Source organism: Eptesicus fuscus, chromosome 17 (assembly GCF_027574615.1).
Source record: "Eptesicus fuscus isolate TK198812 chromosome 17, DD_ASM_mEF_20220401, whole genome shotgun sequence".
In the NCBI taxonomy this organism is placed as follows: Eukaryota; Metazoa; Chordata; class Mammalia; order Chiroptera; family Vespertilionidae; genus Eptesicus; species Eptesicus fuscus.
The window spans coordinates 28,481,165-28,508,990 of record NC_072489.1 but is presented as its reverse complement, the minus strand read 5'-3'; the positions used below and the strand labels follow the sequence as shown (position 1 = coordinate 28,508,990).

At 42.7% G+C, this 27,826-nt stretch overlaps 2 protein-coding genes across 8 annotated transcripts in view; one reads left to right on the top strand and one right to left on the bottom strand.

Moving 5' to 3' along the window:
• Positions 1-25,851, bottom strand: part of IPMK (inositol polyphosphate multikinase) — a 36,434-nt gene extending 10,583 nt beyond the window's left edge. Inside the window, exons 1-4 of one of the 2 annotated variants that reach the window (XM_028151521.2) lie at positions 25,590-25,851; positions 11,110-11,204; positions 3,586-3,682; positions 1,359-1,531 (exon numbers count right to left, since the gene is read on the bottom strand). In XM_028151521.2, coding sequence (XP_028007322.2) covers positions 1,359-1,531; positions 3,586-3,682; positions 11,110-11,204; positions 25,590-25,779 — 555 coding nt within the window. In that variant the 5' untranslated portion in view covers positions 25,780-25,851. The remainder of the gene's footprint in view (positions 1-1,358; positions 1,532-3,585; positions 3,683-11,109; positions 11,205-25,589) is intronic. The other variant, XM_008145488.3, reaches the window with a different exon arrangement.
• CISD1 (CDGSH iron sulfur domain 1) overlaps positions 25,705-27,826 on the top strand; it is a 28,849-nt gene continuing 26,727 nt past the window's right edge. Inside the window, exons 1-2 of one of the 6 annotated variants that reach the window (XM_054729258.1) lie at positions 25,705-25,783; positions 27,245-27,505. In XM_054729258.1, coding sequence (XP_054585233.1) covers positions 27,303-27,505 — 203 coding nt within the window. In that variant the 5' untranslated portion in view covers positions 25,705-25,783; positions 27,245-27,302. Of the gene's footprint in view, positions 25,784-26,850; positions 27,506-27,826 lie in introns of those variants that run through there. The other 5 variants (XM_054729256.1, XM_054729255.1, XM_054729259.1 and 2 more) reach the window with 5 other exon arrangements.

The following is a 27,826-nucleotide window of genomic DNA, read 5'->3' as shown; positions in this document are numbered from 1 at the left end:
GGGAAGAGACAGAAGCTGAAGATATAAGACAAGAAAGAATCAATAGTATTAGATTCCTAAAGAGGTGGAAGGGAATGAGATCCAGAGGGCATAGGGAAGGGCTGTCCTTAGGTCAGAAAATTCATCAGTGTGAGAGAAAGGAATAAAAGGGAAATGAAAGCACTTGTAGGTTAGGTATGCACATCTGTTGGCAGGAAATTAAAAGAAATCCTATCTAATGGCTTTAATTTTTTCTGAAGCAGAAGGCAAGGTCCTCTGAAAAAAAGTGAAAAGGAAAGTGGGAGGGTAAGATTTGAAAACAGCGGATGTTTAAATAGTTGCTCCTGTGGGATGTTTATTTCTTGTTTGTTTTAACATTATGCCATTAATCCTTTTTCCTTTTCACATATAACCACATTTAATTATAGTTTTCTAAGTAAAATAACTGCGTCGACAATTTCTTTGATCAGAATACCAAATTCAACTGTGCTGTTATAATTATCACAATAACAATCCAACTATAATGCTTCCTATTTATTAACTCTCCTATTTAAAACACAAAAGATTCATATATCATCTTTTATGATGAATTTCAAAAATATGCTTAAATTAAACACCATTATGCTTAAATAGGTAGCAATCATTTATCAAACTTAACCTCCACACATCTAACCTCTATTTCCAGAGCCCTTGTAGCTCCCACTCTTGCCTTTTAGGAATGTGGTACATGAAGAAGCTCCAACTAGCCTCCTGGACGATGAGAAACCACATGGCAAAAGGCCCATCCGAAAGTTAGAACAAGCTCCCCCACATAAGTGAGGTCATTGTAGACCACCTAGCCCCTGCAGAACCATCAGATGAGTGCAGCCACACAAGGATCCCTGGGTGAGATCAGCAGAACTGTCTACTTAGGTCAGCTCAAACTGCCAACCCACAGAATCATGAGCAAATAAAACAACTGTTTTTAAACCACAGTGACCTAATTTTATTTTCCCTTTTAAAAATATAAAAAAATTACTGAATATATAAACATAGTACTTTCCTCATGGCAAAATCATAAACAATATAACATTAACTTACCACGTTATTTATATTACAGCTAAACTTAAAGCCTCTTTAAAACAAAATTACCAGAGTTGGAGTCTTGAGGTTCAGCCATTCTCCATTTATTAATCACGTATTATGTGTCACAATCATTCCAGACACTGACCATATATCAGTGAACAAAAAATAAAAATCTCTGCTCACATTGGGGAGTTGTAGACAAATGAATTCCAAAATATATCATCTTATATATTAGTATCATAATGACATCTATAAATTTCAAGGAAAGAACGTGGAAAGAAAAATATGTGTATTATACTAATAATCACTCTTACCCTCATGCCAAGCACCAAGAATCCAATCTCTTCCATTAATGGGTACTTGCTGACCTGTTGCTGAATCTTCTCAGATGAGGCAAAAGGATCATAGCTTTTTCGCCCTATCTTTACATCCATTATACAGGGCTTATTAAATTTATGGGTCACATCTTCCAGTTTTAGGTATAAATCTGTTATGAAAAAAAAACTTTAATTAGTGATAGGCAAACACATTACCACTCAAATAACTTCCAGAAGAAACAAAATGAGGAAAACTTAAAACAGAAAAAAAGTTAAAACTCCAGAGTCAACAATAGTATAAATATCACAGAGAAACACTTACAGGAGGGTGATTAAATAATATTCAACCATTAGCAAAAGGCATGAAGTAGATGTAAGGTTTCCAAGGACATTAAAAAGGCACAATGGGAGCCCTGGCCAGTGTGGCTCAATTGGTTGGTTGAATGTCGTCCCTTCAGGGCACATGCCCAGATTTTGTGCTCAATCCCCAGTAGGGGGCGTGCAGGAGGCAGCCAACAGATGTTTTTCTCTCTCATGGATTACTGCACTCATGGATTACTGAAGAATTTCTATAAACATTTACACATATTTATCAGAAAGTCTGAGGGCTATAAGGGAATTAGTTGTGGAGAAAATAAAACCCCTTCTAAACAATCTTTTAAAACTGAGTAATTAATTACAGTATCTAGATAGCCAATCTAACACCATCCTCAAAAAACTTTGTTAATCTTTTGATGTGACATTCTTGAGGAATAATAATTAAATAATGTTCTAAGTTAAACATTAATCAGTAGCAAAATTCATTGAAATCTAAGTATCTTGCATTATAATGGAAATCTCTATGATCACAATGACTTGTGAAATAATTTAAGCAACATGCTCATCTGAATCAGAAACATATACATTTGGGACTAATAGACAAGAAGGAAGGGTGAGGGGACAAAAGGGGAAGGGAGGGGAAAGAGCCTAGGCTCACTTTTCCCCCACTCACATACAACTGAAGCACAGGCGAATCCTAAATACCCAGGGGAACCGCTGATTTAGTATTACCTAACTGAGGATACTCACAGGAGAATACTATGATTCCCTATTGATGAAACGTGACACACAGCCCATGAGTCAAAGGAAGACAAAGAACTAAGGAAAAGAATAAGCTCAAGCTGGAGCCCCCTTCTTTCCTGTTCTCAAAATGTAGTCCACGTACTATCTACATTAAAAAAGCTTGTCACTTTTTAAAAAAATATATTTTTATTGGTTTTAGAGAGGAAGGAAGAGGAGAGGGAGATAAAAACATCAATGATGAGAGAGAATCATTGACCGGCTGCCTCCTGCACGCCCCCAACTGGGGATTGAACCCGCAACCCAGGCTTGACCATAATCAAACCCGGGACCCTTCAGTCCACAGGCCGACGCTCTATCCACTGAGCCAAACCAGCCAGAGCGAGCTTGTTGCTTTTTTTTTTTTTTTTTGAGCTTGTCGCTTTTAACAAGCACATCACTGAACTCCAACATAAACCTTCATAATCAAAATGTCTGGGTGATTAGCCTATTAATATGCATTTTAATAAGCCCATGGGTTATTCTTAAACTCAGTCAAATTTCAAACTCTTACCCCATTCACCAACCTTTTTCAATAGTTACACAGTCAAGCTGCTTATTTAATTAAATTGTCTGCTCAGTCAAAGACCCAGAAGTGGCAAATACTGCCTTCAAGTACGAACTAATATTAAAAGAGAGAAATGTTGTGCCCTTACTTAGATCAGTTTGTCCTCTAACTATAAAACTTACTGGCATTTTTTTAAATATTGCAATTTAAAGCCCAGAAGTGTGGGACAAAGAAATGGGATAGGAGACAGGGAGGAAGTTATGCAAGGAAAATATATTTCCTGATGTTTTTTTCCTATTCAAAATGAAAAAAAAAAAAAAAAAAATTGCCCAGAAATTACAAAAAGAGAACATCTGTAAATTAATACAGTATTAAGTACTAGTATATATATTTTCATTCAATTATAACAGATTGATCATTAATTTGTATATGCCATTTAAGAAATTGGTTATGAAGAGCAAAAGTATTAATAAGTTTCTTTAATGAAGTAGAGAATGATTAGAAAGAAAATCACACATGTATTCAGTTTTTATAATACTAGGCTTACTTTTATATAAACCTTTTATAAAACCACTCTCCTGAATTAAGAATAAAAGATGAATTTTAGGTAAAACTTACCATTTGGTGCAGTGGGAGGTGACCAGATGCCGTAATATTTTGGTAAATATTTTCGTAGCTCTAAAAGAACACCATCAGTACCATCAGCAGCATAAACCTGAAAGAGAGAAATATAACTTGCATATTAGTTTCTTATAATACTTTACAAGTGCCCTACACTTCTCTCAAATAAAATAATACTGTTTATCATAATATATCTAAAATTCTGAATAAGCAAGAAGAAAAAAAAGAGTACACTGTGTTTCCAATGAAAAACTCTGTATTGTTTAGGTTATCTAATTCTAGCCTTCTACTGTCCTTGAACTATTTTACAACAAAGTAAGCTGTAGATAACTCTTAGCAAATGCAAAATAACTCTTGTTCATATAAACAAAATAATTCTTGCAAAGAAATTCTGGCCAGGGAAGGTTCTCAGAACCTTCATGGAAGGTGGGAGTTTAGTGAACATTCCTAAATTAACTTCAACTTCCCTTTATTCCATATAAATGTGTGCTTCTTTGACTTTTCTTTTGAACCAGTTTTAACATCTGCCTAGTTCCCTCATTAAATATTAAGTTTAACATCTTTAACACTTACATATTTGATATCTGTAAGGAAGTTGTGGTTTTACCTTTTTTTAAAAAAATATCCTTTACCTCAACATAATTCTAATCATTGCTCACTTAATTTGTTGATTTATAAGCAGTAATAATTGTAGAAAATATTAGAAATGTCTAGATGTTGGGAAGCATGAGACCAGGTTGGGAAGTTTGTAAGGAGGACATTCTAACAAAGGGGTGTGGAATGCCGCCTGCCCTGTTTATCGGAATTCTGACTTAAGGGAAAGGGAGTGTGGAAGGCGGCGCCCCTCATCATTCCTGGACCTTTCCAAACGAGCCTGTGCACAGGCAGACCCCAGCTGAAGAAGCCAGGCCGCGCCTCTTCTGCCTGCCTCGTTGGGCCTTCACTGGAATTTTTATCTTTAGATACAGTCAGTAGGTGAGTAATCTTGGGAGGACACATGTTTACATTGTACTCTAGGCCAGGGCATCCAGGGATTGAGCATAATTCTAGTAAACACTGGGAGTCTGCAGATGCACAGCTGACCTTTAAACTGAGGGCTGATGTTTAACTGGAAGGCTGCTTTCTCCTTCCACAGCCTCCCAGGCCCCTCACCCATATCTTTTTTGCCAAGCTGTCTTTGCCTCTCCTTAGTAGCTGAGCATCTTTGGGAACATTTAAGGGAATGTGAGCACAATGCAAAGTGTCTTTATAAGCATGTTGTGGTGTACACACTTTGTAATTACTTTTTTTGTTGCTGATGTGGCAACCATTTATAAAACATTCAAAATAATTCCACAGTTCTCAAGCAGTAGTCTAATCCCTTTCTCACTTTTAGGAGGTAATTTTTCAGCTTAATTCACATTGCCCTCTCCATAGAGGAGGGAAAGAGGTATGGGTCTGCCTTACTGAGAGCCAAACAGCTCAGAGAAAGATGCCACTATGGTTAAAAATATATCCCTTTCCAGGAACAAAGAAAAAAATAAAAGGGAAAAAGAAGGATGGAAAATGCCCGGCCAGTGTGGCTCAGTGGTTGAGCGTTGAACCATGCACCAAGAGGACGCTGGTTCAATTCCTAGTCAAGGACCATACTGGGGTTGCAGGTTCAACCTCCCACTCCCATACAGGCACGTGTGTCTCTCACATCTCTCTCTCTCTCCCTCTCTCTCTCTCTCTGCCCCCCTCCGCTCCCCTCTCTCCCTTTTCTCTCTCTCTAAAAATCAATGGGAAAAGACATCCTCAGGTGAGGATTAAAAAAAGAAGGATGGAATGGAGGAAAGGAAGAAAGAGAAACAGAGACAGGCATTCCCAGTAGGCATGGCTCAGTGGTTGAGTATCGACCAAAGAACCAGGAGGTCACAGTTGCATTCCCAATCAGGGCACTTGCATGGGCTTCAGGCTCGATCCCTGGGAGGGGGTGTATAGGAAGTAGTTAATGGATGACTCTCTCTCATCATTGATGTTTCTATCTCTCTCTCCCTCTACCTTTTTCTCTGAAATCAATATATACATATATATCTGTACACACACATATACATGAAACAGAGATAGGCAAAAGGCTCTGATAAATTGATAGGTAAGTTCTATCAAGCCTTTAAGGAACAAAATCTTTATGTGATACAAATTCTTCCACAAAATACAATAAAAAATGCTCCTCAACTCATTTTATCAAGCTAAAAGAACTTGATATCAACCAAAGACAAAACTTAAAGAAAATAATAATTCAATCTCATTTAAGAGCATAGCTGGAAAAAATCTGAAATAAAACACTAGCAAACAATATTCAGTAATTCATATTATTAACCTTTTGCACTCGGATGTCGAGTGTGACTCGACACGGTTAGCATCGGTAGCAGCTCTTTTTATACTCTTTGAATGTATCAATAATTTGAAATATAAAAAAATCCAAATAAATAAGTTTGTATGAAAAGAAACTCCAGTTTTTTATTCTACTGCCGCACTTTGTAAAACCTGGGGTATTTAAAAAATTAAATCCCGAGTAGAATAAAGGAATCGAGAAAAAAGCAAGCGAGTGAGTGCAAAGGGTTAAAAGTAAAAAAGACATTCTAGTAGGTTTCATTTCAAAAATGAAAGGTGATATAATATTAGATAGATATGTCATTTATGGCATTAGCAGATTAAAGGAGGAAACTCATGCTAATTTCAATATATACAGAAAAGGTAGCTGAAAAATATTCAATACCTATTCATATCATACTTTAAATTGTTTCCTGAAATAAAAATTAAAAGGATGCTATATATTTTCCCTTTCCACTTCCACAATTTTCTTCCCAAAAAGCTGACATGACTCAACTGCATCAATGGGATCCCTTGCCCTCTTGTCATTCTCTTACTAGTGGGAGAGAGTTGAGGTTGGGTTATTTACTTCTCTACTTCCCTCCTTATCAGTTCATATCTTCTCATAAAGTTACCTTCCCTGGGTTCTAGTAACCACTCCCTCTCCTTACCCTTAGAGGCCCAGGGACGGTACAGCATTATCTCTCGCAGGTAGTCTTAACTCTGACCATGCCTAGGTAAACAATCCCTTTATTAAACTGACAGAATACATAATTTATCTCTTGTCAGAACCTCGACTCACACAAAAGGCAATTTTCTTAACCTAGGGAGAAGTATTTACCAAAATGTCAGAGAGAAGACATATTTTAACAAGGAAATGTTAAAAGCACTTTTGTTATATGAGAGGAAGATACCCCTATCATTGCTTCTATTGAGCCCTGAAATGGAAGTCCTTGACAGAAGTATATGGATTCAGAAAGGACAAACAAAACTTCCAATCACAAAATATAAAATTATCTATATAGAAAACAATTAAAATTGTTAGAGAATCTCAGATAAATATGAGTTAAAAAAAGAATTCAACAAGATTACTAGACAAAGAACACTAGATAAATATCTATTTTATCCTATCTAATAAAAGGGTAATATGCAAATTAACCATCATTCTGTCACAAATATGGTGGCACCCATAGCGGCCGGCGGCATCACCCTGGCGTCGCGAGCCCAGCACTCTGCACCCCGGCCATACAGAGAGAGGGGCCTCTGGGGGCAACGCGAGCTCAGCATCCCATGCCCCGGCCACGCCGATGGAGGGAGAGGCCTCTGGGGGCGACGTGAGCCCAGCATCCTGCACCCCAGCCACGCGGAGGGAGGGAGGGGCCTCTGGGGGTGACGCAAGCCCAGCGTCCTGCAACCTGGCCACACAGAGGCAGGGAAGGGCCTCTGGCCAGAGGCCGGGGCACAAGACGCTGGCGTCATTGCAGGCCAGACTGAGGGACCCCACCCCACCCCCACTCACCCCCCGAGCACAAATTTTGTGCACCAGGCCTCTAGTTCTTATATATTAGCAATAATTGGAACACTTAATTCAAGAACTACCATTTACAACTGAAACAAAAAATAAGGAACCTAGAATAAATCCACCAAATTACGTACAAGACTTTTACAGAGTAAATATAAAATACTTTCTTCAAAAAAGAGACATTATGTAACAGCTAAAAACATATATCCTAGAGTTTAGACTGCCTACATTCAAATCCTGGGACCACTATTTACTTTAGCATGATCATGATCAAATTATTTAAACTAATCATGCCTAATGTACACATGTATAAAATGAAGCTAAGAGTACCTATCTCATAGGTAGTTGTGAGGGTTAAATGAGTTAATAATGGTAAAGCATGTATAACAGTACTTGTTTTTTTAACTTTAGCTTGTATTTTTTTTTACTTGCACCTAAACTTAAGAGCTAACATCATAGCATTTAGAAGAAAATCTCACCTAATAATAGACAAACATATAAATTGACCGTACCTCTGCTACGCCACCAGCCAATCAGGAGTGATATGCAAATTAAACCAACAAAGATGGCGGTTAATTTGCATATACAGGCGCCAAGTGACAGGGCGGGACGCTTGCATCGTCGCCATGGTGACAACGCAGGCGTTCTGCCCCACCCCTGTCTCTCAGGGCCTCTGGGCAGCGTGGGAAGGCAGGGCCAGAGTGGAAAGAGGCTGGGCTGGAGTGGAAAGGCAGTGCCGGCAGCCAGGGAAAGGAAAGCCCATTCTAGCACGAATCTTCGTGCATCGGGTTTCTAGTATAAGTATAATTTTAGATATAACACCAAAAGCACAAGTGACCAAAAAAAAGAAAAAAGATACACTGAATTTCAATATTTAAAAAATTTAAGCTTCGAAGTACACTATGAAAAAAGTGAAAAGACAACCCAAAGAATAGGAGAAAATATTTCTAAATCATATATCTGACAAGGTCTTGTATCTAGAATATGTAAAGAACTCCTATCTACACTAATAGAAGAGAAACATGCAAATTGACCGTACCTCCGCTACACCCACCAGCCAATCAGGAGAGAGTATGCAAATTAACCCAACCAAGATGGCTGCAGCCACAGAGCAAGCAGGAGGCTTGGGTTCCCCCAGCAATGGAGGAAGCCAAGTTTCCCACAGCCCTGGCCTGCCCTAGCCTCCACTCAAGGCTACAAAGTTTCAATTATATAGAAGATAAATAAATCCCAACAAAAATGGCAGCAGCCACCGAGCTGGAGAGAGCAGGAGGCTTGAGTTGCCCCAGCGATGGAGGAAGCCAAGCTTCCCGCAGCCCTGGCCTGCCCTGGCCTCCGCTCAAGGCTACAAAATTTCAATTATAGAAGATGAATAAATCCCAGATACCAGGGCCTCCACTTGGGTTGCCGGGGGGCATGGCCGGCCTGCAAGCCACCACAGGCCCCTCGCCCAGGCCGCCCCACGCCCCAAGGGAACTCCCACCCTAATCCGGGACATCCGTCAGGGCAAACCAGCTAACCCCCACCCATGCACCAGGCCTCTATCCCATCTAATAAAAGAGTAATATGCAAATTGACTGTCACTCCAATACACAAGATGGCTGCCCCTATGTGGTCAAAGATGGCTGTCCCCATGTGGACACAGATGGCCATGACAAGATGGCCAGCAGGGGAGGGCAGTTGGGAGGGACCAGGCCTGCAAGGGAGGGCAGTTGTGGGTGATCAGGCCAGCAGGGGAGGGCAGTTGGGAGGGACCAGGCCTGCAAGGGAGGGCAGTTGTGGGTGATCAGGCCAGCAGGGGAAGGCAGTTGGGAGGGACCAGGCCTGCAAGGGAGGGCAGTTGGGGGCGATCAAGCCTGCAGGGGAGGGCAGTTGGGGGGGACCCAGGTCTAAAGGGGAGGGGCAGTTAGGGGTGACCAGGCTGGCAGGCAGAAGCGGTTAGCGGCAATCAGGAAGGCAGGCAGGCGAGCAGTTGGGAGCCAGCAGTCCTGGATTGTGAGAGGAATGCCCAACTGCCTATTCAGGCCCGATCCCGGTAGGCAATCAGACATCCCTCAAGGGGTCCCAGATTGAAGAGGGTACAGGCTGGGCTGAAGGACACACACCCCCGTGCACGAATTTCGAGCACCGGGCCTCTAGTCTACAATAATCCTACATAATAAAAGGCTAATATGCAAATTGACCAAACGGTGGAATGACTGGTCGCTATGATGCACACTGACCACCAGGGGGCAGAAGCTCAATTCAGGAGCTGCCCCCTGGTGGTCAGTGTGCTCCCACAGGGGGAGCACTGCTCAGCCAGAAGCCAGCCTCACAGCTGGTGAGCACAGCAGTGGTGGCAGGAGCCTCTCCCACCTCCGCGGCAGTCAGACATTCCCCGAAGGGCGAGAAGGTGCAGGCCAGGCTCAGGACACGACCCACCCCCACCGCCCCGAGTGCACAAATTTCGTGCACTGGACCTCTAGTAAAAGCATAATGTGCTAATTAGACCAAACAGCTGGACTACCTTCGGGACAAAGCAGGGCTGCAAGGGCCAAGCCCCTTGCACAAATTTCATATATCAGGCCTCTAGTGACTAAATAAAAGACATTCCAATGAAGAAATGAACAAAGGATCTAAACGGACATTACTCCAGAGAGGATTTAGACATGGTCAGTAAGCACATGAAAAGATGACCAACATCATTAGCCATTAAGGAAATGCCAATTAAAATATACCACAATGAGGTAACAACGCTTCACACTCACTTGGATGGCCCTTAAGAAAGAAAACTAAGAAGTGCTGGTGAGGATGTAGAGAAATTAGAACCCTCATACATTGCTATGGAAATGTAAAATGGTGCAGCCACTTTGGTAAACACTTTGACAGTTCCTCAAAAAGCTAAATGTAGAATTATCATATGACCCAGCAATTCCAGTCTTAGATATATATATATAAAAAAAATTGGAAACAGGTACTCAAACAAATATTTGTACATGAATGTTCATAGAAGCTCTACTTACAAAGGCCAAAACGTAGAAACAACCCAAAGGTACATCAATGGATAAATGGATAAACAAAATGTGGTAAGAGTAACGGAATATTACTCAGCCATAAAAAGGAACAAAGTACTAATGCACACTATAGTATAGGTGCACCTTAAAAATATGAGACCAAAAAGAAACTAGACACAAAAGGTCACATATCGTATAAGCAGGTTGGTGGTTGCCAGGGATTGGGAGGAGGAAGGAACAAAGCATCATGCCTTCAGAGTTTCAGGGTTTTCTTTGGGTGATGAAAATGTTTTGTAAATAGACAGAGGTGGTGTTCCTAGTCATACGATTACTTAGATGGTAAGTCTGTCCCTTACCACCTTGCTTTGGAGATTTACAGTGCACATCAGCACTAGGCTAAGAAATTCTATAGTGAAAACATTTAAACTCAGCATTTCTGAGAAATACAAACAGTCTCTCAGGTGGTTTTCAAAATGTAGGTCGCAACCCATTAATAAAAATCAATTTAGTGGATCAGAATAGAAAATATTAGGTTGCATCAGTAAAGATAAGCATTATATTTCATTAAGCTTTTGTTTCAGTCACACACACATTATACAAGACATGCTATCAAACGTATTCATTACCACCAGAGAACTGAAAACCACTATGATTACAACAAACAAATCTTACCTCACTTACCATATTATAGAATTCTAACTCTCTTGGGCCCCTTGGAGGTGGCTGTAGCTGTTTCAAAACTGTGCCATCTGGATGTTGCAAGATACCTATAAAACAAAAATCAGATACTGTATTTTTCAATGCTTTAGTAATAATGTATCTTGCATCCTAGAATATAGATTTGTTCCTGAAGTTATAGATAAACAACTTTCATAAATTTAAGCGTTTCCTTTTACTTATTTCAGAAATTTTAATATTCAACCAACATATTTTAGTGCTTGTTATATGCAAAGCACCAAAACACAAATTCTAAATAGCTTGGTTTTATTGTCTCCACAACTATTCCCTTATAGCTTCTTCAGACTTTCCAAGAGATGTTAATTTATAGTTAAACTAGAGGCCCAGCACACGAAATTGTGCAGGGAGGGTCCCTAAGCCTAGCCTCCTGCAATCAGGGCCTTCTGCCCGTTCGCCAGTCCCCAGGCTGAACACCGCCTCCGCCGCCAGGCTCTCAGGCTGTTGGGATCACCAGCTCATCCCCGGCTGCTCAGCGGCTCAGGCCTGCAGGAAAGCAGGTGCAGGCGACTTCACTTCCATGCACGTGTGCCGGGCTGGCGACTGATGGAACGCACTGCCCACTTGGGGCCACTCACGTGGACACCACCGCCGCTGGGGCTTGAGGTGCTGACGGAAGCTGCGGGGCACGCCCGCGACCTACCTGCCCCAGCATGAGCAGCCCCGAGCGGGCAGCGCATTCCATCAGCGGCCGGCCCAGTGCACATGCATGGAGGTGAAGTCACCAGCACCTGCTTTCCTGCAGGCCTGAGCCCCTGAGCAGCCAGGGATGAGCTAGTGATTCCAATGGCCTGACAGCCAGCCTGGTCCTCCTGCCACCCACCCCGATTCCCCCATTCACCATCACTGATCTATCGGAGGCTGTGGGCTGGGGTCAGGGACCAAGAGGTCAGCCGTTCAGCCCACTCACTAGTCCCCAGTCCCGCCCCGCCGCTGCTTGTGGGCTGGGGGGGGACCAAGAGGTGGTCAATGGCACCTCATGACGACCAGTCGAGCGGTCGTTCTAGTCATGATGCTTATAGCCTCTGGCCTTTTATTATATAGACTAGTAGCCCGTTTGCACGAAGATTCGTGCAATAGACCTTCATTCACCTGGCTGCCTGCACCAGTTTTCTGCCGGCACCGGGGACCCAGGCCTTGGCTGTGGCCACTGCCCTCTACCTTCTTTCAGGGTCCGGGCTTGGCCCTGGGCGGTGGCCTTGGGCTCAGCTGCACCCAGCGTCCCTGCGACCCGATTGCAGAAGCAGACCCCCAGTTCAGCTCGCTCCTGCCATCGGAGCAGGCACCCGGCTGGCGCCCAAGGCCCGGAAAGCCCCGGGCGGCTTTCCGGTCCTCGGGCTCCGCCGCACCGCACCCCAGCCGGGTCCCTGCGATTGGAGCAGGCGCCCGGAAAGCCACCGGCCCCAGCGTCCCTGCAACGGTTTCCTGGTGGGCGTGGTTGATGGGCGTGGCTTGGTTGGTGGGCGTGGCTTGGGCGTAGCGAAGGTGCGGTCAATTTGCATATTTGTCTATTATAAGGTAAGACTAGAGGCCTGGTGCATGAAATTTGTGCACGGGGGTGGGAGGGGGTGTCCCTCAGCCCAGCCTGCACCCTCTCCAATCTGGGATCCCTCTCACAATCCAATACTGCTGGCTCCCAACCGCTCATCTGCCTGCCTGCCTGATTGCCCCTAACTACTCCCCTGCCAGCCTGATCAATGCCTAACTGCTCCCCTGCCGGCCCAATTGCCCCTAACTGCCCTCTCCTGCCAGCCTGGTCACCCCTAACTGCCCTCCCCTGCTGGCCTGGTCGCCCCTAACTGTCCTCCCTTGCCAGCCTGGTCACCCCTAACTGCCCTTCCCCTGCTGGCCTGGTCACCCCCAACTGCCCTCCCCTGCTGGCCTGATCACCCCTAACTGCCCTCCCCTGCAGGCCTGGTTGGCCTCAACTGCCCTCCCCTGCAGGCCTGGTCCCTCCCCAACTGCCCTTCCCTGCAGGCCTGGTCCCCCCCAGCTGCCCTCACCTGCAGGTCTGGTCCTCCCCAACTGCCCTCCCCTGCAGGCCTGGTCCCCTCCCCAACTGTCCTCCCCTGCCGGCCTGGTCACCCCAAACTGCTCTCCCCTGCAGGCCTGATCCCCCCCAACTGTCCTCCCCTGCAGGCCTGGTCACCCCTAACTGCCCTCCCCTGCAGGCTGATTGCCCCCAAATGCCCTCCCTTGCCGGCCATCTTGTGGCGGCCATCTTTGACCACATAGGGGCGGCCATCTTGTGTGTTGGAGTGATGGTCAATTTGCATATTACCTCTTTATTAGATAGGACAAGAAACAAGTTAAAAGCAGTAGCAAAAATCCATCTCATTTTTATAGAGAAAAAAATGTTAGCGGTGGACCAATATGAATCTTCTACTTTGTAATTTCTTATAATTTTCTCTCATCTAAGAAAGTAAAATTTTTTTCCTGATTCAGATGTACTGTGTACAGTTGCAAAGATAGAATGAGGGCATCTAGCCAACAGGAAAATGGGGGCACCAAGTCAGAAGCAGGAAGGGGCACCTTTTTATAATCAGCCCACTCAAAGAAGGAGTCTTTTTCTAAAGTCATGTCCTAGCACTGGCCCTGTCCCTATACCAGTGGTCGGCAAACTGTGGCTCGCGAGCACATACGTACAGTGCGATTGAAGGAGTACCCTAATTAAGTTAATAACAATGTACCTACCTATATAGTTTAAGTTTAAAAAATTTGGCTCTCAAAAGAAATTTGGTATTTTGTGGAAGAGCCACACTCAAGGGGCCAAAGAGCCACATGTGGCTCGCGAGCTGCGGTTTGCCGACCACTGGTCTAATATAACTAAAAATTAGTGAAGAGAAATTCTAGCTGAAACCGGTTTGGCTCAGTGGATAGAGCGTCGGTCTGCGGACTGAAAGGTCCCAGGTTCGATTCCGGTCAAGGGCATGTACATTGGTTGCGGGCACATCCCCGGTAGGGGGTGTGCAGGAGGCAGCTGGTCGATGTTTCTCTCTCATCGATGTTTCTAGCTCTCTGTCCCTCTCCTTTCCTCTCTGTAAAAAGTCAATAAAATAAAAAAAGAGAAGAAAAAGACCAAAATATATATATTTAAAAAAAAAAAAAAAAAAAAGAAATTCTAATTCTGAAGGTTGGGATATGTAGAACAAGAAAGCCCTTCACTCCCATGGTAGGAGACATTTTCTATGAGCCAATGAAGAGTGAAAGATAAAAAGAAACCTTGATGAACTCAATTCCAGACGATGGCGAACATGGAGCATTCATAAATGAGGAGAGAACCATGGCAGCTTCTCTTCCTTGGGACAGGCACCTAGCCTACATACAGGTGCACCTGCCATCAAACACATTTTGACAGACAAGCAAAAGTCAGCTTGACTATAGACAACAATATGTGGTAGCAGGATGGATTAGAGACAAGAGTTCTAACAGACTGCTTGGTCCAGCAATTCTCCCACACTACTCACTCTGCAACACACCCCATCTAATTTTTCAGAAAAAGTAGCCATGTAAGAGAATATGGTAATCCCAGGCATTCTCCCTGTGAATGAATTCCAGAATCCAAAAATAAACCAATAATATTTTAAACTGCAGAAAAATCCCTCCCAGCTGAAAAAGTATCAAGATTTAAAAAGTGGGGTGGAGGGGAGTGAGTGAGCCAATAACAGAAATACTAAATCTAAGACTGTAGCCCAGCATCAGCTTAACTAAATTCTAGGAAGAATATGACTTATCGGCCTCTTACTTTAATAGAGGAAAGGACTTATACTCTATGTGGGGGAAAAAAATTCCCTGCTGTTCTTTAAATAAAATGTGAAAAAATCCAATAAAAAATTATTAGATAAACAAAATCAATAAAACGTGATACATAATCAAGAGAAAACAAAGTCAACTGACAAACACAGAAGTTGACAAACAGATGACCAAGTAATTTTAATCAGCAAACAAGGATTTTAAAACATGTAAAAAAGTTATAGAAAAAAATGACTAAATGCTGAATAGATGAGGTATTTCATCTATTGGGAAACACTAATTGTGTTCAGGAGAGAAACAGAAATTGTAAAAAAGATCTAAAGCAGAGTTAAAACAGGAATACTGAAAAAAAAAAAAATCCTTTGGCAAATCAGCCTCTCTAAACATAAGATTACTAGAGGCCCTGTGGGGAGCGGGCCTAAGCCCTCAGTTGCACATCCTTAGCACTGCTGCAGAGGCGGTAGAGGCTCCCGCCACCCACCTCAGCTGCACTCGCCAGCTGTGAGCCTGGCTCAGGGCTTCTGGCTGAGCAGCACACTGACCACCAGGGGGCAGCTCCAACATTGAGCGTCTGCCTGCTGGTGGTCAGTGTGTGTCATAGCGACTGGTTGTTCCCCTGTTTGGTCAATTGCATATTAGCCTTTCATTATATAGGAGGATAACAGAGGAATTTCAAGCCCATGGAGCACTGAAAGTGTATTAGTTTGCTCGGGCTTCCGTAACAAAATACCACGGACATATGGTTTAAACAGCAAATATTTATTTTCTCACAGTTCTAGAGGCTAAAAGTCCCAGATCAAGGTGCCAACCAATCTGGCTCCTGGTAAGAGCTGTCTTCCTGGGTTGTAGCCTTCTCACTTTGTTCTCACATTGTAGGGGAGAAGGGAATGAGGGAGAGGAGCAGTAGGAGGGGGGCGGGGAAGAGAGTGAGAGTGTGAGAGAGAAAACACTCTCTCATGTCTCTTTTTATAAGAACAGGAATCCCACTGGATCATGCCCCCACCCTTGTGACCTCATTAATCTTAATTACCTCCATTAAAGCCCTATCTCAAAATACAATCATATTGGGGGTTGTTGCTTTTTAACATATGAATTTTAGGGGACACAACATTCAGTCCATAACAGTAGGTAACCATAACAACTACAAAATTCAAATTTGTTTCTGCTGACTAAACTGATTCAATCACCAACATTAATAGCCTAGCAGAACAGATTTATGAATTTCAGGCAAAAATACTGTTTGCATAAGTTGTTTAAATCCTACACATAATGTCTAGAATTTAATAAAAAATTACAAGACATATGAAAAAGCAAGGGTAAAAAATCAGTCAAAAGATAATGCAATGAATAGAACAGTTTGAAGTGACACTGATGTTGTAATTATCAAAGAAACTTAAAATAACCATAACTAATATGTTAAAGGTTATAACAGAAAAGGTAGACAAATGCATGAAAAGATGAGGAATTTCAGTAGAGAGAAATTTTGAGTAAATGGAATATTAGTAATAAAAAATGTGGTAACAGAGACAAAAATGCTTTCTATGGGTTCAGTAGACACAAAGTAGCAGAGGAAGGAATCAGTGAATTTAATGACAGGTTAACAGAAATTACTCAAATTGAAACACAAAAAAGAAAAAAAAGAAAGTAGAAAACAATCAGAAGAAAGTACCCACGAAATCTGTGGAATATCAGTCTGAGAAAACTACCATTAGAATCCCGCCCCCTCTCCCCTAAAACATGAACAACAGTATCAGACAACTTGGCCACACTGACAAATGCTACATACTACAGATTATATGTTTTGCCTGTACAAATGGAACATCTACCAAGACTGACCACGTACGTACTGGACGATAAAATAAAAAATAATTGAAATCACATAGTTTATTCTCTGACCATAATGGAAATAACATATTTGGGAAAATACCAAATAGAATAAAGGTAAACACACTTCTATTTAATCCATGGATCAAAATTCAGAAGGAATAAATATTAGAAAATACTTTTTGCTAAATGATAACGAAAACTAAACATATCAAAATATGTGGAATGCAGCTAAAAAATACTGCTTAGTGCTTAGTGGAAAATGTGTCATTTTAAATGCTTGTATTAGGAAAGTAAAAAGAATGTTCCAGCCTGGCTGGCATGACTCAGTGGTTAAGCCTTGACCCATCCAGGCGGTCGTGGTTCGATTCCCGGTTGGAGCACATGTCTGGGTTTCAGGCTCGGCATACAGGAAACATTCTCTCTCATCATTGATGTTTCTACCTCTCTCTCTCTCTCTGAAATCAATAAAAATATATTTTTTACCAAAAAAAAATGTTTTTAATGGTTCCAACCTAAGATGTTAGAAAAAGAACATAGTAACCCCCAAATAACTGGAAAGACAGGAGCAAAAATAAATAAATAATAAATAAATAAAATAAGGATGGACAATGGAGAAATGTCAACGAAACTAAAAGGTTCTCTGATAAACCTCTAGCTAGACAGAGCATGAAAAGAAAAAACAAACATAAATTACCATTATCAGAAATAAATAAAAGATGATAACAGCACAAATCTTACAAACATTAAAAGCATAAGAGAATTATGAACTTTATACCAATAAATCCAACAACTTAGGCGAAATGAATACATTCCTTTAGACACTAATTATTAAAATTGACACAAGAAGAGATGGAAAATCTGAGTTAAACCATGTCTAGAAAAATACTGAATTCACAATTTTAAATATCCGGAGGCAATCATAGGCTGAAATACTACACTAGTAAATTCTATCAAACATTTAGAAAAATAATAGTAATACCAATCTTACCAAATTTGTTCAGAAAAGTAGTAATACTTCATATTTTGTGAAGCCAACAAATGCTTGATTTTTTAAAACCTCAACAAAGGCTTAAAAAAAATTATAGACCATTATCTCAAATGAACACAGTCACAGAAATCTTTAATAAAACATTTGTAAACCTAATCCAGCAATACATACAGGATAATTTATCATGACCATGTGGAATTTATTCCAGGAATGCAAGGTTCATTTAAATATTTCAAAATTAGTAAATATGTTGATGTTTTGAGGAGACAGGGCTCTCAATGAGAAAAAAAAGGAGATACAAATATAGAATCAAGAAGCAAAGAAGAACCCGCAGTATTAGCTTTAAATTATAGGTAAGTATAAACTGAAATGTTTAAGAATACAAAATTATGTACTTCTTAGTCCATTCTGCTGAGAAGACAAACAGCAACTGCACGCACACAAGGAGCAATGGTATACCATTGCTCAATCTTAGTTTTAAATACCATTTACCCCTAAAGGAACCAGATTTCTTGAAGAAAAAAAATGGCTCATTCCAGGGCTGGGACAGGGGAAATAAAAGATGAACATCAAACATCTTATTATGGCAGAAAGTGAGAAAATGCTTTCAAAGAAAAAAAAGGGAAATGTTTAAAAGACACAGGAGCCAGCTTGAAAAAGCTCGCACTGCCCAAATCTGGGACAACATGAGCATCAAAATGAGCAACAACAATAATGCCTAAGATCCATCCATGGAAGTTTGAAAAGACTATTAGTAAAACCTAAGAATGAATGAGGAAGGAAGGAAGGGAGGGAGGGAGGGAGGGAGGGAGGGAGGGAGGGAGGGAGGGAGGGAGGGAGGGAGGGGAAAAAAGAAAGAGGAGAGAAGGGAAACTATTCCTTAAAGGAAAATATCAACTAACAAAAGAAAGAAAGAGAGAGAGAGAAAGAAAGAAAGAAGAAAAACGAGAGAGCGAGAGAAGGGAAACTATTCCTTAAAGGAAAATACCAACTAACAAATGTAACAGGAATGACCAAACATTACCATTTTGCGACTATCATAGCAATAAGTAAGTTGGTCAGATATTGTCAATGGATGCTTTTAACACTGGGTGAAAACTCTGATTAGGAACAGGATATTTAACACTCAAAATATTCCTCTAAATTACTTCAATACAATAGGAAAAATGAAAACTTTACAGTGGAAAATATGGCAGACAACACTTAATCAGGAAATCAAAGTTACATCCAGTAATGCAACTGACATTCTGTGTTTTATGATATGATGGTCCAAGAATACAACATAACTAATATATATTTTATCAAAAATGCATTTATCTGAATCCAATCAAGAGACAACAGCCTGACAAATTTAATTTAAAGGATATTCTAAAAACCCATATGCCTATCCTGTGGTTATGAAAAATAAAGAAAAGATGAAAAACTACTCCAAATGCCTATGGAGTCATAACAACAATGTGTAGTCCTGGACGGGGGAAAATTGCTATAAAGATATTATAGGATAATGGTAAAAGCCAAATGTTAAATATTCTGAACTTAATAATTTTATCATGATTAAGTAAGAAAACATTCTTTTCTTAAAAGAGATATACACTTATTTAGAGGGAAGGAATCATGATGCTTATAAGTTAGTCTTAAATGGTTCTGCAAAATCATTATAATATACCACAGAGAATGATATGTAGATTCAAAACAGATACAAAAGCAATATGTAGATTCAAAGCAGATACTAAATCAGTGATGGGCAACCTTTTGAGCTTGGTGTGTCAAACTTCGCAAAAAAACTGAGCATAACTCGGGTAGTGTGTCACTTTGAGGAAAAAACTAACTCCAAGACTAGTCGCAAATGTTTCATCCTCAGGAGCAGCAAATGTTTCATCCTCGGCATGCGGCCGCGTGTCATCAGAAATGGCTACGCGTGTCAGTGCTGACACGCGTGTCATAGGTTAGCCATCACTGTACTAAATCTTACCACGTTTCTTGTAAAAAATGACAGGTTGATTTAAAATCTATAAAAAAATGCAAAGGGCCAGAAAAAGTCAAGATAACCTTGAAAACAAAGTGGAATGCTTACTCTTCAGTACATCAAGATTTATTCTAAAGCAACTTGAATCAAGACAGTGAAGTATTATTGCTAGGATTAACAAATAAATCAGTGAAAATAAGTAAATAAGTCCAAAAGCAAAACCAGATAACTGACTGAAAAAAATGGGGTATATGGGCACAACAGAATACAACTGAGTTATGAGGAAGCTCTTCATGAACTGATATTACTGACTTCTAGGATATACTGTTAAGTTTAAAAAGCAAAATACAAAACAACATATATAGCACACGGTTTTTTGTGTTGAAAAAAGAAATGAGAAGACCTATATAGATCTGCTTATTTCTGTAACAAGAAACAGAAAGTAAAAATCAAAACATAATAAACTGGTTACCTACAAGGGATGATGCTAAGAAATGGGGTAGAGTGATAGTGAATGGTGTGACACTTCTGATATACCTTTCTGTAAAGTTTGACTTTTTTAATAGGCTTTCAAAAATATCTAGCTAAATAAACTAAGATCTAAGTTTAAACAGAAACAAATGAATCCAACTGTACTTCAAAAGAATATGATCATAGAGAAGGGGGAGCTAAAAATAACCCCCCAAAAGCCCTAATCTAAATAACTTTTTAAGAGTTTCCAACCACATACCCTCAGTATAAGGGAAAGTATCAATATGAAATGCTGATTGTTAACATAGAGGGAATGGTAGAACCGGAAGAAAAATACTCATTTTTCCACTAGAAAAATTATTAGGCAAGAATCATCAATAGATGCTAGATCTAGGGGTGAAGTATGATAAGGATCCAGACATTTGTATGATCTTAAAATTAAAACATTTCCCCACAGATGCTTATTAGTTGAAAGGGGAAAAATATTAACTATGTACTGGAGAAGACAGACCAAACCTGGGCCAGATGACCAAAATTAATAATGGGCAGGTGGACACTGTGAGCCTCCAGATGTGATAACTTAGAGGATACACTTGGCCCTGGCAGGTGTGGCTTAGTTGGTTGGACCTCGATCTGTGCACAGAAAGGTTGCTGGTTTGATTCCCCATAATGACACATGCCCTGGTTACAGGCACAGTCCCATGTAGGGGGCATGCAGGAGACAGCAGATGGATGTCTCGCTCTCATACCATGTTTCTCTCTTTCTCCCTCTCCCTTCCTCTCTCTAAATATCAATAAAAAATGTTTTAAAAATAAATAGGATACACTTGTATAATATTCCAACCAGAAATGCATTACCTGAATTTCATCATGAGAACCCATCAGAAATCCAAATTAAAGAATATCTCATAAAATAACTAGCCTATATTCTTAAAAAATGACAATGTTATAAAAGACAAAGAAAGGCTGGGGAACTGATATAAATTAGAAGAATCTAAGAGACTTGACAACTAAGTGTAATAAAAGATCCTGAACTAGATCCTGTGAAGAGAAAAACAAATACGATGAAAGACATTATTGGAACAGCTGAAAAACTGGAATATGGACTACAGATTAGATAAGAGCATTTTATCACTGTTAAATTTCCCATCCTATATAATAAAAGCCTAATATGCAAATTGTTCCCTCAACCCAGGAGTTCGACCAGGGGTGGGGCTGGCTGGCCCCGCCCCCCCAGGGGGGAACAGCAGCAGGTAGCTGGGGGAAGGGAGGCCCTGGCCGGCAGCTGGCAGCCACTAGGGACTCTACCCAGGCACGAATTTCATACACTGGGCCTCTAGTATCTTATAAATGTGCTGTAGTTACAGAAATATACACTTAAATAGTTCAGGAAAAAAATGCATAGTCAAATATTCAGAAAAATGTTAAGTTCTCTGTATTATTCTTGCAACTTTTCTGTAAGTTTGAAATTATTTTAAGTCAATTAGTTTCAGAGGATATCTAATAAAATAGACCAGTAAACCAAAAAAGTTGTGAGTTTCCCCCCCAAAACGGTATCACTTTAAATCCCTTTTCCCTATAGACTACCTTATTCTATATTCTAAAGTGGATCAGGGCACAAACATGAGATTTCAACTATTTGTTTAAATCTTTAAGGACTTTTGAAAGAAATTAATGGTACATGTTAAATGTTAAAACAAAAAAGACTTTATGCTAACTTTGGTGAAGTTTGGGAATTTAAATTGCTAACTATTACACGTTTGTGAAACTTTCCTACAGAAAGTGTTTCACAATGTACAAGGTATACAAGAATGTTTAATACATAATATAATAACAAAAATGATAAAGATATAAACATCCAACACTAGAGGCATAAATTGTGATACATCTACACTATAGAATACAACACAATTTTTTAAAAAGAATAAAGTATATCCTAGGTACAAAAATATGGATATACTACATGATAAAATACAGACTGGAAACAAAAAGTTGCTTACATATGTTTATAAGAAAAGTCTGAATTGTGTTATGTGTTTATGCATGTGCCCAGAAACAAAGGCTTGTAAGGTCACACCAGAAATAGTTACCAGCTATTGCACTTGAGAGAGGAGGGGGAAGGTTACTACATACTGTTTTACTCCTTGAAATTTTTTCCCTAAAAGATCATGTACTACTTTTACAATTAAAAAAAAAGAAAAGAACTATTGTTCTTAGAAAAATTCAATGTACTTTGATGAGATAGGATTTGAGTGAAGAACATAAAATATAACTGATATCAGAACGATAAAATACTGTTACTTAACTATACCAAGTTCTATTTTTCTGTTCAAGTATTGTTATGCTATTGGTTCCATGATCTTAATTTTTAATTTAACAAAGGCAATGTCGATTTAAGAAACATCCAAACCGGTAGAGAATTTTTCTAAGTGTTCATTCAAGCCAAAACTGATGACAATTGCTGGGAAATAAGATTTCAAATACTCTGCAGAATGGCCAATTTGCAGTTTCTTTTATGCATTTGAAATTAAGGAAGATTACATAAAGGTGGAAGAAAGCAAGGAGAGAATTACAGGATAGTTAACAAGACTATGTACTCTCTACAGCAGGGGTCCTCAAACTTTTTCAACAGGGGGCCAGTTCACTGTCCCGCAGACCACTGGAGGGCCAGACTATAGTTTAAAAAAAACTATGAACAAATTCCTATGCACACTGCACATATCTTATTTTGAAGTAAAAAAACAAAACGGCAAAAACACCCGCATGTGGCCCGAGGGCCATAGTTTGAGGACGCCTGCTCTAAAGGGTGGTTATTTAAAAAATGTGTGTTAATCTTAGATGCAAAAAAAAAAACCAACAAAAAACAAAATGACAGGGCTTGCTTAAGGCAAAGATAAATCTTTTACTAAAGTTATACACCTACTATGACCTGCCCAGTTAGGAATTTATGATCAGATCACACTGTTAGGTTACTTTCCTGAACAGCTTTTTCATTCACACCAACAACTCCTTTTTGAAAATCACTAAGATACAAATCCTAAATCGAAAAACTCTGGTTACTTACTAATAGTAACAAAAATTTTAAACAAATATTCACACAATGTTTTTAAGAAAGTTTATTCTGAGAATTTCAGTTGACAGCCAAATCAAACTATGATCTACATGATATACTTGACAACTCTATGTGGTTTGTTATAGTAGAGAGACATACATTCTTGTACTCTGAATTACTGACCATCTTGTTATGCATTTTAGGAATAGGGAAGATTATCATCAGTGTCCTTTCACTAACCATATAAGCAAGATTGTGTAAATAAATGAGAATTAAGTTCATCAAATATTTATTAAACAGCATAGTATGTTTGAGGTATTGTGCACTGGTGACACAAAGACAGTCCCTTAGTCTTACAAAAAAGTCTTACCAAATTGGAAAAAAAAAAAAAGTTTAAGTTGAATGGACTCCTTCCTCCAGAATCTAAATTACTTTCTTAATTAGGTAATTTGGGTGACAAATTCTTCAGCCACTGTTCCCAAAGTAGTTTTAAGTCACATTCAAGGTACATTTGTAATGAGTCAGAGATAACTCCCTGAATAGGCTCACTATTACATACATGCTAGATAAGCAGTGGTTACAGTCTTAAGTGACAATCATCGAAGATTGTGCTTATGTTGGGTTTTTTTTGTTTATCTCTTCTCCTTTACACAGAAGTCGGTCTCTAGGTACCCTTAGGAAACAATGATTTATTCAGGCCTCTAGAATAGTGTATTAGGAATATTATCATTACAATTCATCAATATAAATCAACAGGTATACATCTATTAACAATACTTTACTCCTTAAGTACTCTCAAATTCTCATTACCTTAAGTGACACACGAGACTATATGCTAAGCATCTTGCGAACGTTGTTTCCTTACATCTATACCACACACCCTGAGAATGATACTTCCTTCCTTATCTGGTGTACTGAAGGAACGGGCAATTGTCACTCTTACACTCCCCTTCCGGAGTCTAACTGGGCCCACTGTACTAGGCTGTGAGGACACACAGATTTGGCCTCCAACCTCAAGGAACTCGCAATTTAGTGGGGAGGAAGGCACACAAACTACATGACACTATCCTTAATGCCAACTTTCAACAAAAGGAAAGCAGGTAAAGACGAAAGTAGTGGGAAGCGTCACTCAGCAAGAAATAACCTCCATTCAAAAGAGTACCCATCCACCTTCAACAATCTTGATCTTCAAGCACAGTCCACGGTGGGGAAAACCGTCCTGAGGCAGGACCCTTGGTGTCTGCCTTCTAACGCACAGCAGCTGTGTATAACTTTAGGCTTGTCCCTTAACCAGACTTAACCAGCCTCAGTTATCTTGACTAAAAATGTCAGGATCACCTACCCGGCCTAAACCCAAATCATCTCACCAGCATAAACCAAATGGTCTCTAGTGGCTTCCAGGTCTAAGATCTGCTTTACTCGCACACTCGTCCAGCAGACGCCCCAATTAACTGTGGCCCAGGAAACCAGTGTGAGTAAAGCTGGGTGAATTCGAGTTCCTAAACTGGACTTTAAATCATCAATAGGAAAAAACGGAGAGAGGCCCTGTATTGTGCTTTAACCGCTGAGAGCAGGGGTGGGGTGGGGGGAGATATTCCGCATGCCATGATACAGCCTTATAAAAAGATGATCAAGAATAACTAAAGGTCTGACCTGTGGGCCATTCTAGCACAACAGCTAGAATGTTGTTTCCTACCAAGAATCCGAGTTTCGGCTCCTGGAACCAAGCCTCCGGGAGAAATCCACCAGATATCAGAAAAACCTCCCCAGGGGCAGGGAGGGATCCAGGATAAGACAAGCTCTCTCTCTCTCTCTCTCTCTCTCTCTCTCTCTCTCTCTCTCTCTCTCTCACACACACACACACACACACACACACACACACACACACACACTGCCCTATGTTCTCCCCTACCCTCCAGCTATGCACGGAAAAAGCACTAGATTAGCATCATCATCTGCATTTCATTCCTTCCCTTTTGCAATCGCTCCCCGCTTATAATAAACAGACCTCGTGCTCCGGGGAGAACTGACTTCCCCATCCAGTCAAATTAAAGTTCCTTATTTTCGCTAACAGCGCCGCCGCCAATCAACACCCACCCTCCCTGGGGAGGAGGAGGCCAGGCACTCCTCTCTCTCTCTCCCCACGCCCGCCACCTCCAGCTGCAAGCCCGGCGCCCCACGCCCCGGGATCGCCCCACTTTTCGGGACCCTGCGGCACGGGTCGCGAGGCTCAGGGGAGGAGCGGAAGGGGCCCGCGCGAGGACCAGGGAGGGCGTCCCGCCCGGCCGCGGGCGCTAGGCTGCCCCCAGGCTGCCCCCGGCGGTCCCGGGCTGCCGGAGCCCCGCGCCACCCCCACTTACCCACTTTGTCCTTCCCGTACATGTGCCCGGCCACCTGATGCGAGAGGGGCACGCAGCCGTTGAGGAAGCGGAGCGTGCCGCCCGCCGGTTTCGGGGTGCTCTCGGAGTCCGCCTCGCTCGCCGGTGGGGTCCGCATCTCTGGGGGGCCGGGCGCCTCGAGCCGAAGCGGGGATGGTGGCTCCGTTGCCATAACGGTAAGCTGAAGCGGTCGCGGCGGCGAGGGCAGAGGGGAAAAAAAAAAATAGGGTGGAGGGAGAGGGCGCCGGAGGACCGGGGGTCGCTCAGGCTCGGCCGCGAGGAGGCCCGGGGGTTCCCGCGGCGGGTGCCCGCTGAGGCCCGCGGAGGGGGCCCATGACGCCGCGGAGGCGCGGGCGCTGCCCTCCCAACTGCCGGCGGAGCGCGGCTCCCGGCTCCCGCTGCTCAGCCGCCGCGGACGCCGGCCCCGGAGACGGAACCCAGCGCAGGAGCGGCGGCGGCGGCGGCGGCGCCCCGCGCTCCCTGGGGCCTGACGGCGACGGCGGCCCCACCTCCCGCGTCCCCGCCCCTCCGCCGTCCTCCAGTCCCCTCGGCTGCGGCGCGCGCGTCAGCGCCGCCTGCTTCGCCGCCGCGAGCCTCCGACTGCGCGATCCGCGGCCGCCGCCGCCACTGAGCATGCCCAGAGGCCGCCGACGGGACCCCCGGGCGGGCGGCCCCGGCGAGCCCACGGCGACCTGGCTGGGGCGCGCACACTCGCGGTCCTTCACTCGCCACCCCCGGGTCGGCGTTCGGAGGCCGTCCGTGCTGGGGCGCTTTCATTCATTCAGGGCGCGTTTCAGCGCCTCCCGGGATCGGCTCCGAGGCGCCGGGGGCTCCCAGTGGCGAGGAGCGGTCAGTCCCGAGTTTGGAGAGTTAGGCGGCAGCTGCAGTGCCCAGGGTGGCTTGGAGGCCACCCCTTCACTGCATCAACTCCCTGCGACTCCCACCCCACGCAGAAACGATACAGTCAAGACAGGCAGCGCCTTGGAAGACGCACCTTCAAAACACCCTTCAAGTTAATCCTAGCCCCTCTCCCCAATTTGGTGCCCCTAAACGGCTCTTATTTTAAAAAATATATATATTGAAAAATGGAACTGACACTGATTTCAGACTGTAGATGGCAGAGAATAATCTTAATTCTTCCCCCCTCCCCCCAAGTTGTAAGTTGTACTGAAAAATTTTCAAGCACTTTTTTTTTTTTTAAATTAGCCTTTTCTCTCTCTCTCTCTCCCACTTGACCCCTTAGCACAGGTTCCAAGGTCCTCAACAGCTGACTTAACTGCTGGGTAAAAGGCAGAAGAAAGGGATGTGCACCGGGAGCTAGGAGAGATTCTGGAATGGGACTCGACACTTGATTTCTGTGTCTGCCACTGGCATTTTACAAGAAGGGTGGACCTGGCCTTGCAGGTACCGGTCTGGACAAGAAATTTTTAGGCAAGATCTTAGATATCTGATTATGGCAAATGTCTTCGTAACACCTGTCCAGTGCCTGGAGAAACCCACGCACTGGGAGAGACGTAAAATGTGGCCTGGATTCCCTGTTCCCCAGGCCCTGCCACCGGGCTCCAGGACCCCGCCCCCGCAAGTTTGCGCAAACTCAGTTGCTACCTCTCGAGCTCTCTTCCTCCTCCCTCCTCCAGCAGCTGTCAAAACCGGACGGGGGGGGACTTCCTGGAGGCTCCGGACGCAGCTCTGCGCATGCTCGGCATCAGCCTGGGTGGAGAAGACGCACGTGCTTACGGACTGCCGCGGCGCCTGCGCGGTAGCCGCCCGGAATCGGTGCCCTCAGGACGCCTTTCGCACCTCGACTCGGTCTGTCCGCGCTGGCCGGTTTGGGTTCAGTGTCCTGTGCACACGCCTTGCAAGCGACGGCGCCATGAGCCTGAATTCCAACGTACGAGGTGAAGTGGGGCCTGGGAGCGGGTGAGGCCGGCGGCCTGCGCACCAGTGCAGCTTCGTCAGCACCTCTCCTGGCTGTTATCGCTGCTCTGGGCGTCCGCCGGTCTGGTAACCTTGAGATGCACAAGGGCAAGCTCTTGGCCGACCTACGGGCTCCCTGGGCCGAACGGGGAAAGTGGTATGGATTGGCGGTATCCCCGGGCATAGTTTGGCTTGGGGAGCCATGCAGACATCTATCTCCCCAGGTCTGGATCAGGTTTCCGCTAACTAGCCAAACCCTAAAACCTAATGATCCCGCCGCTAGCTTTTCTCTGTTGAGCCCC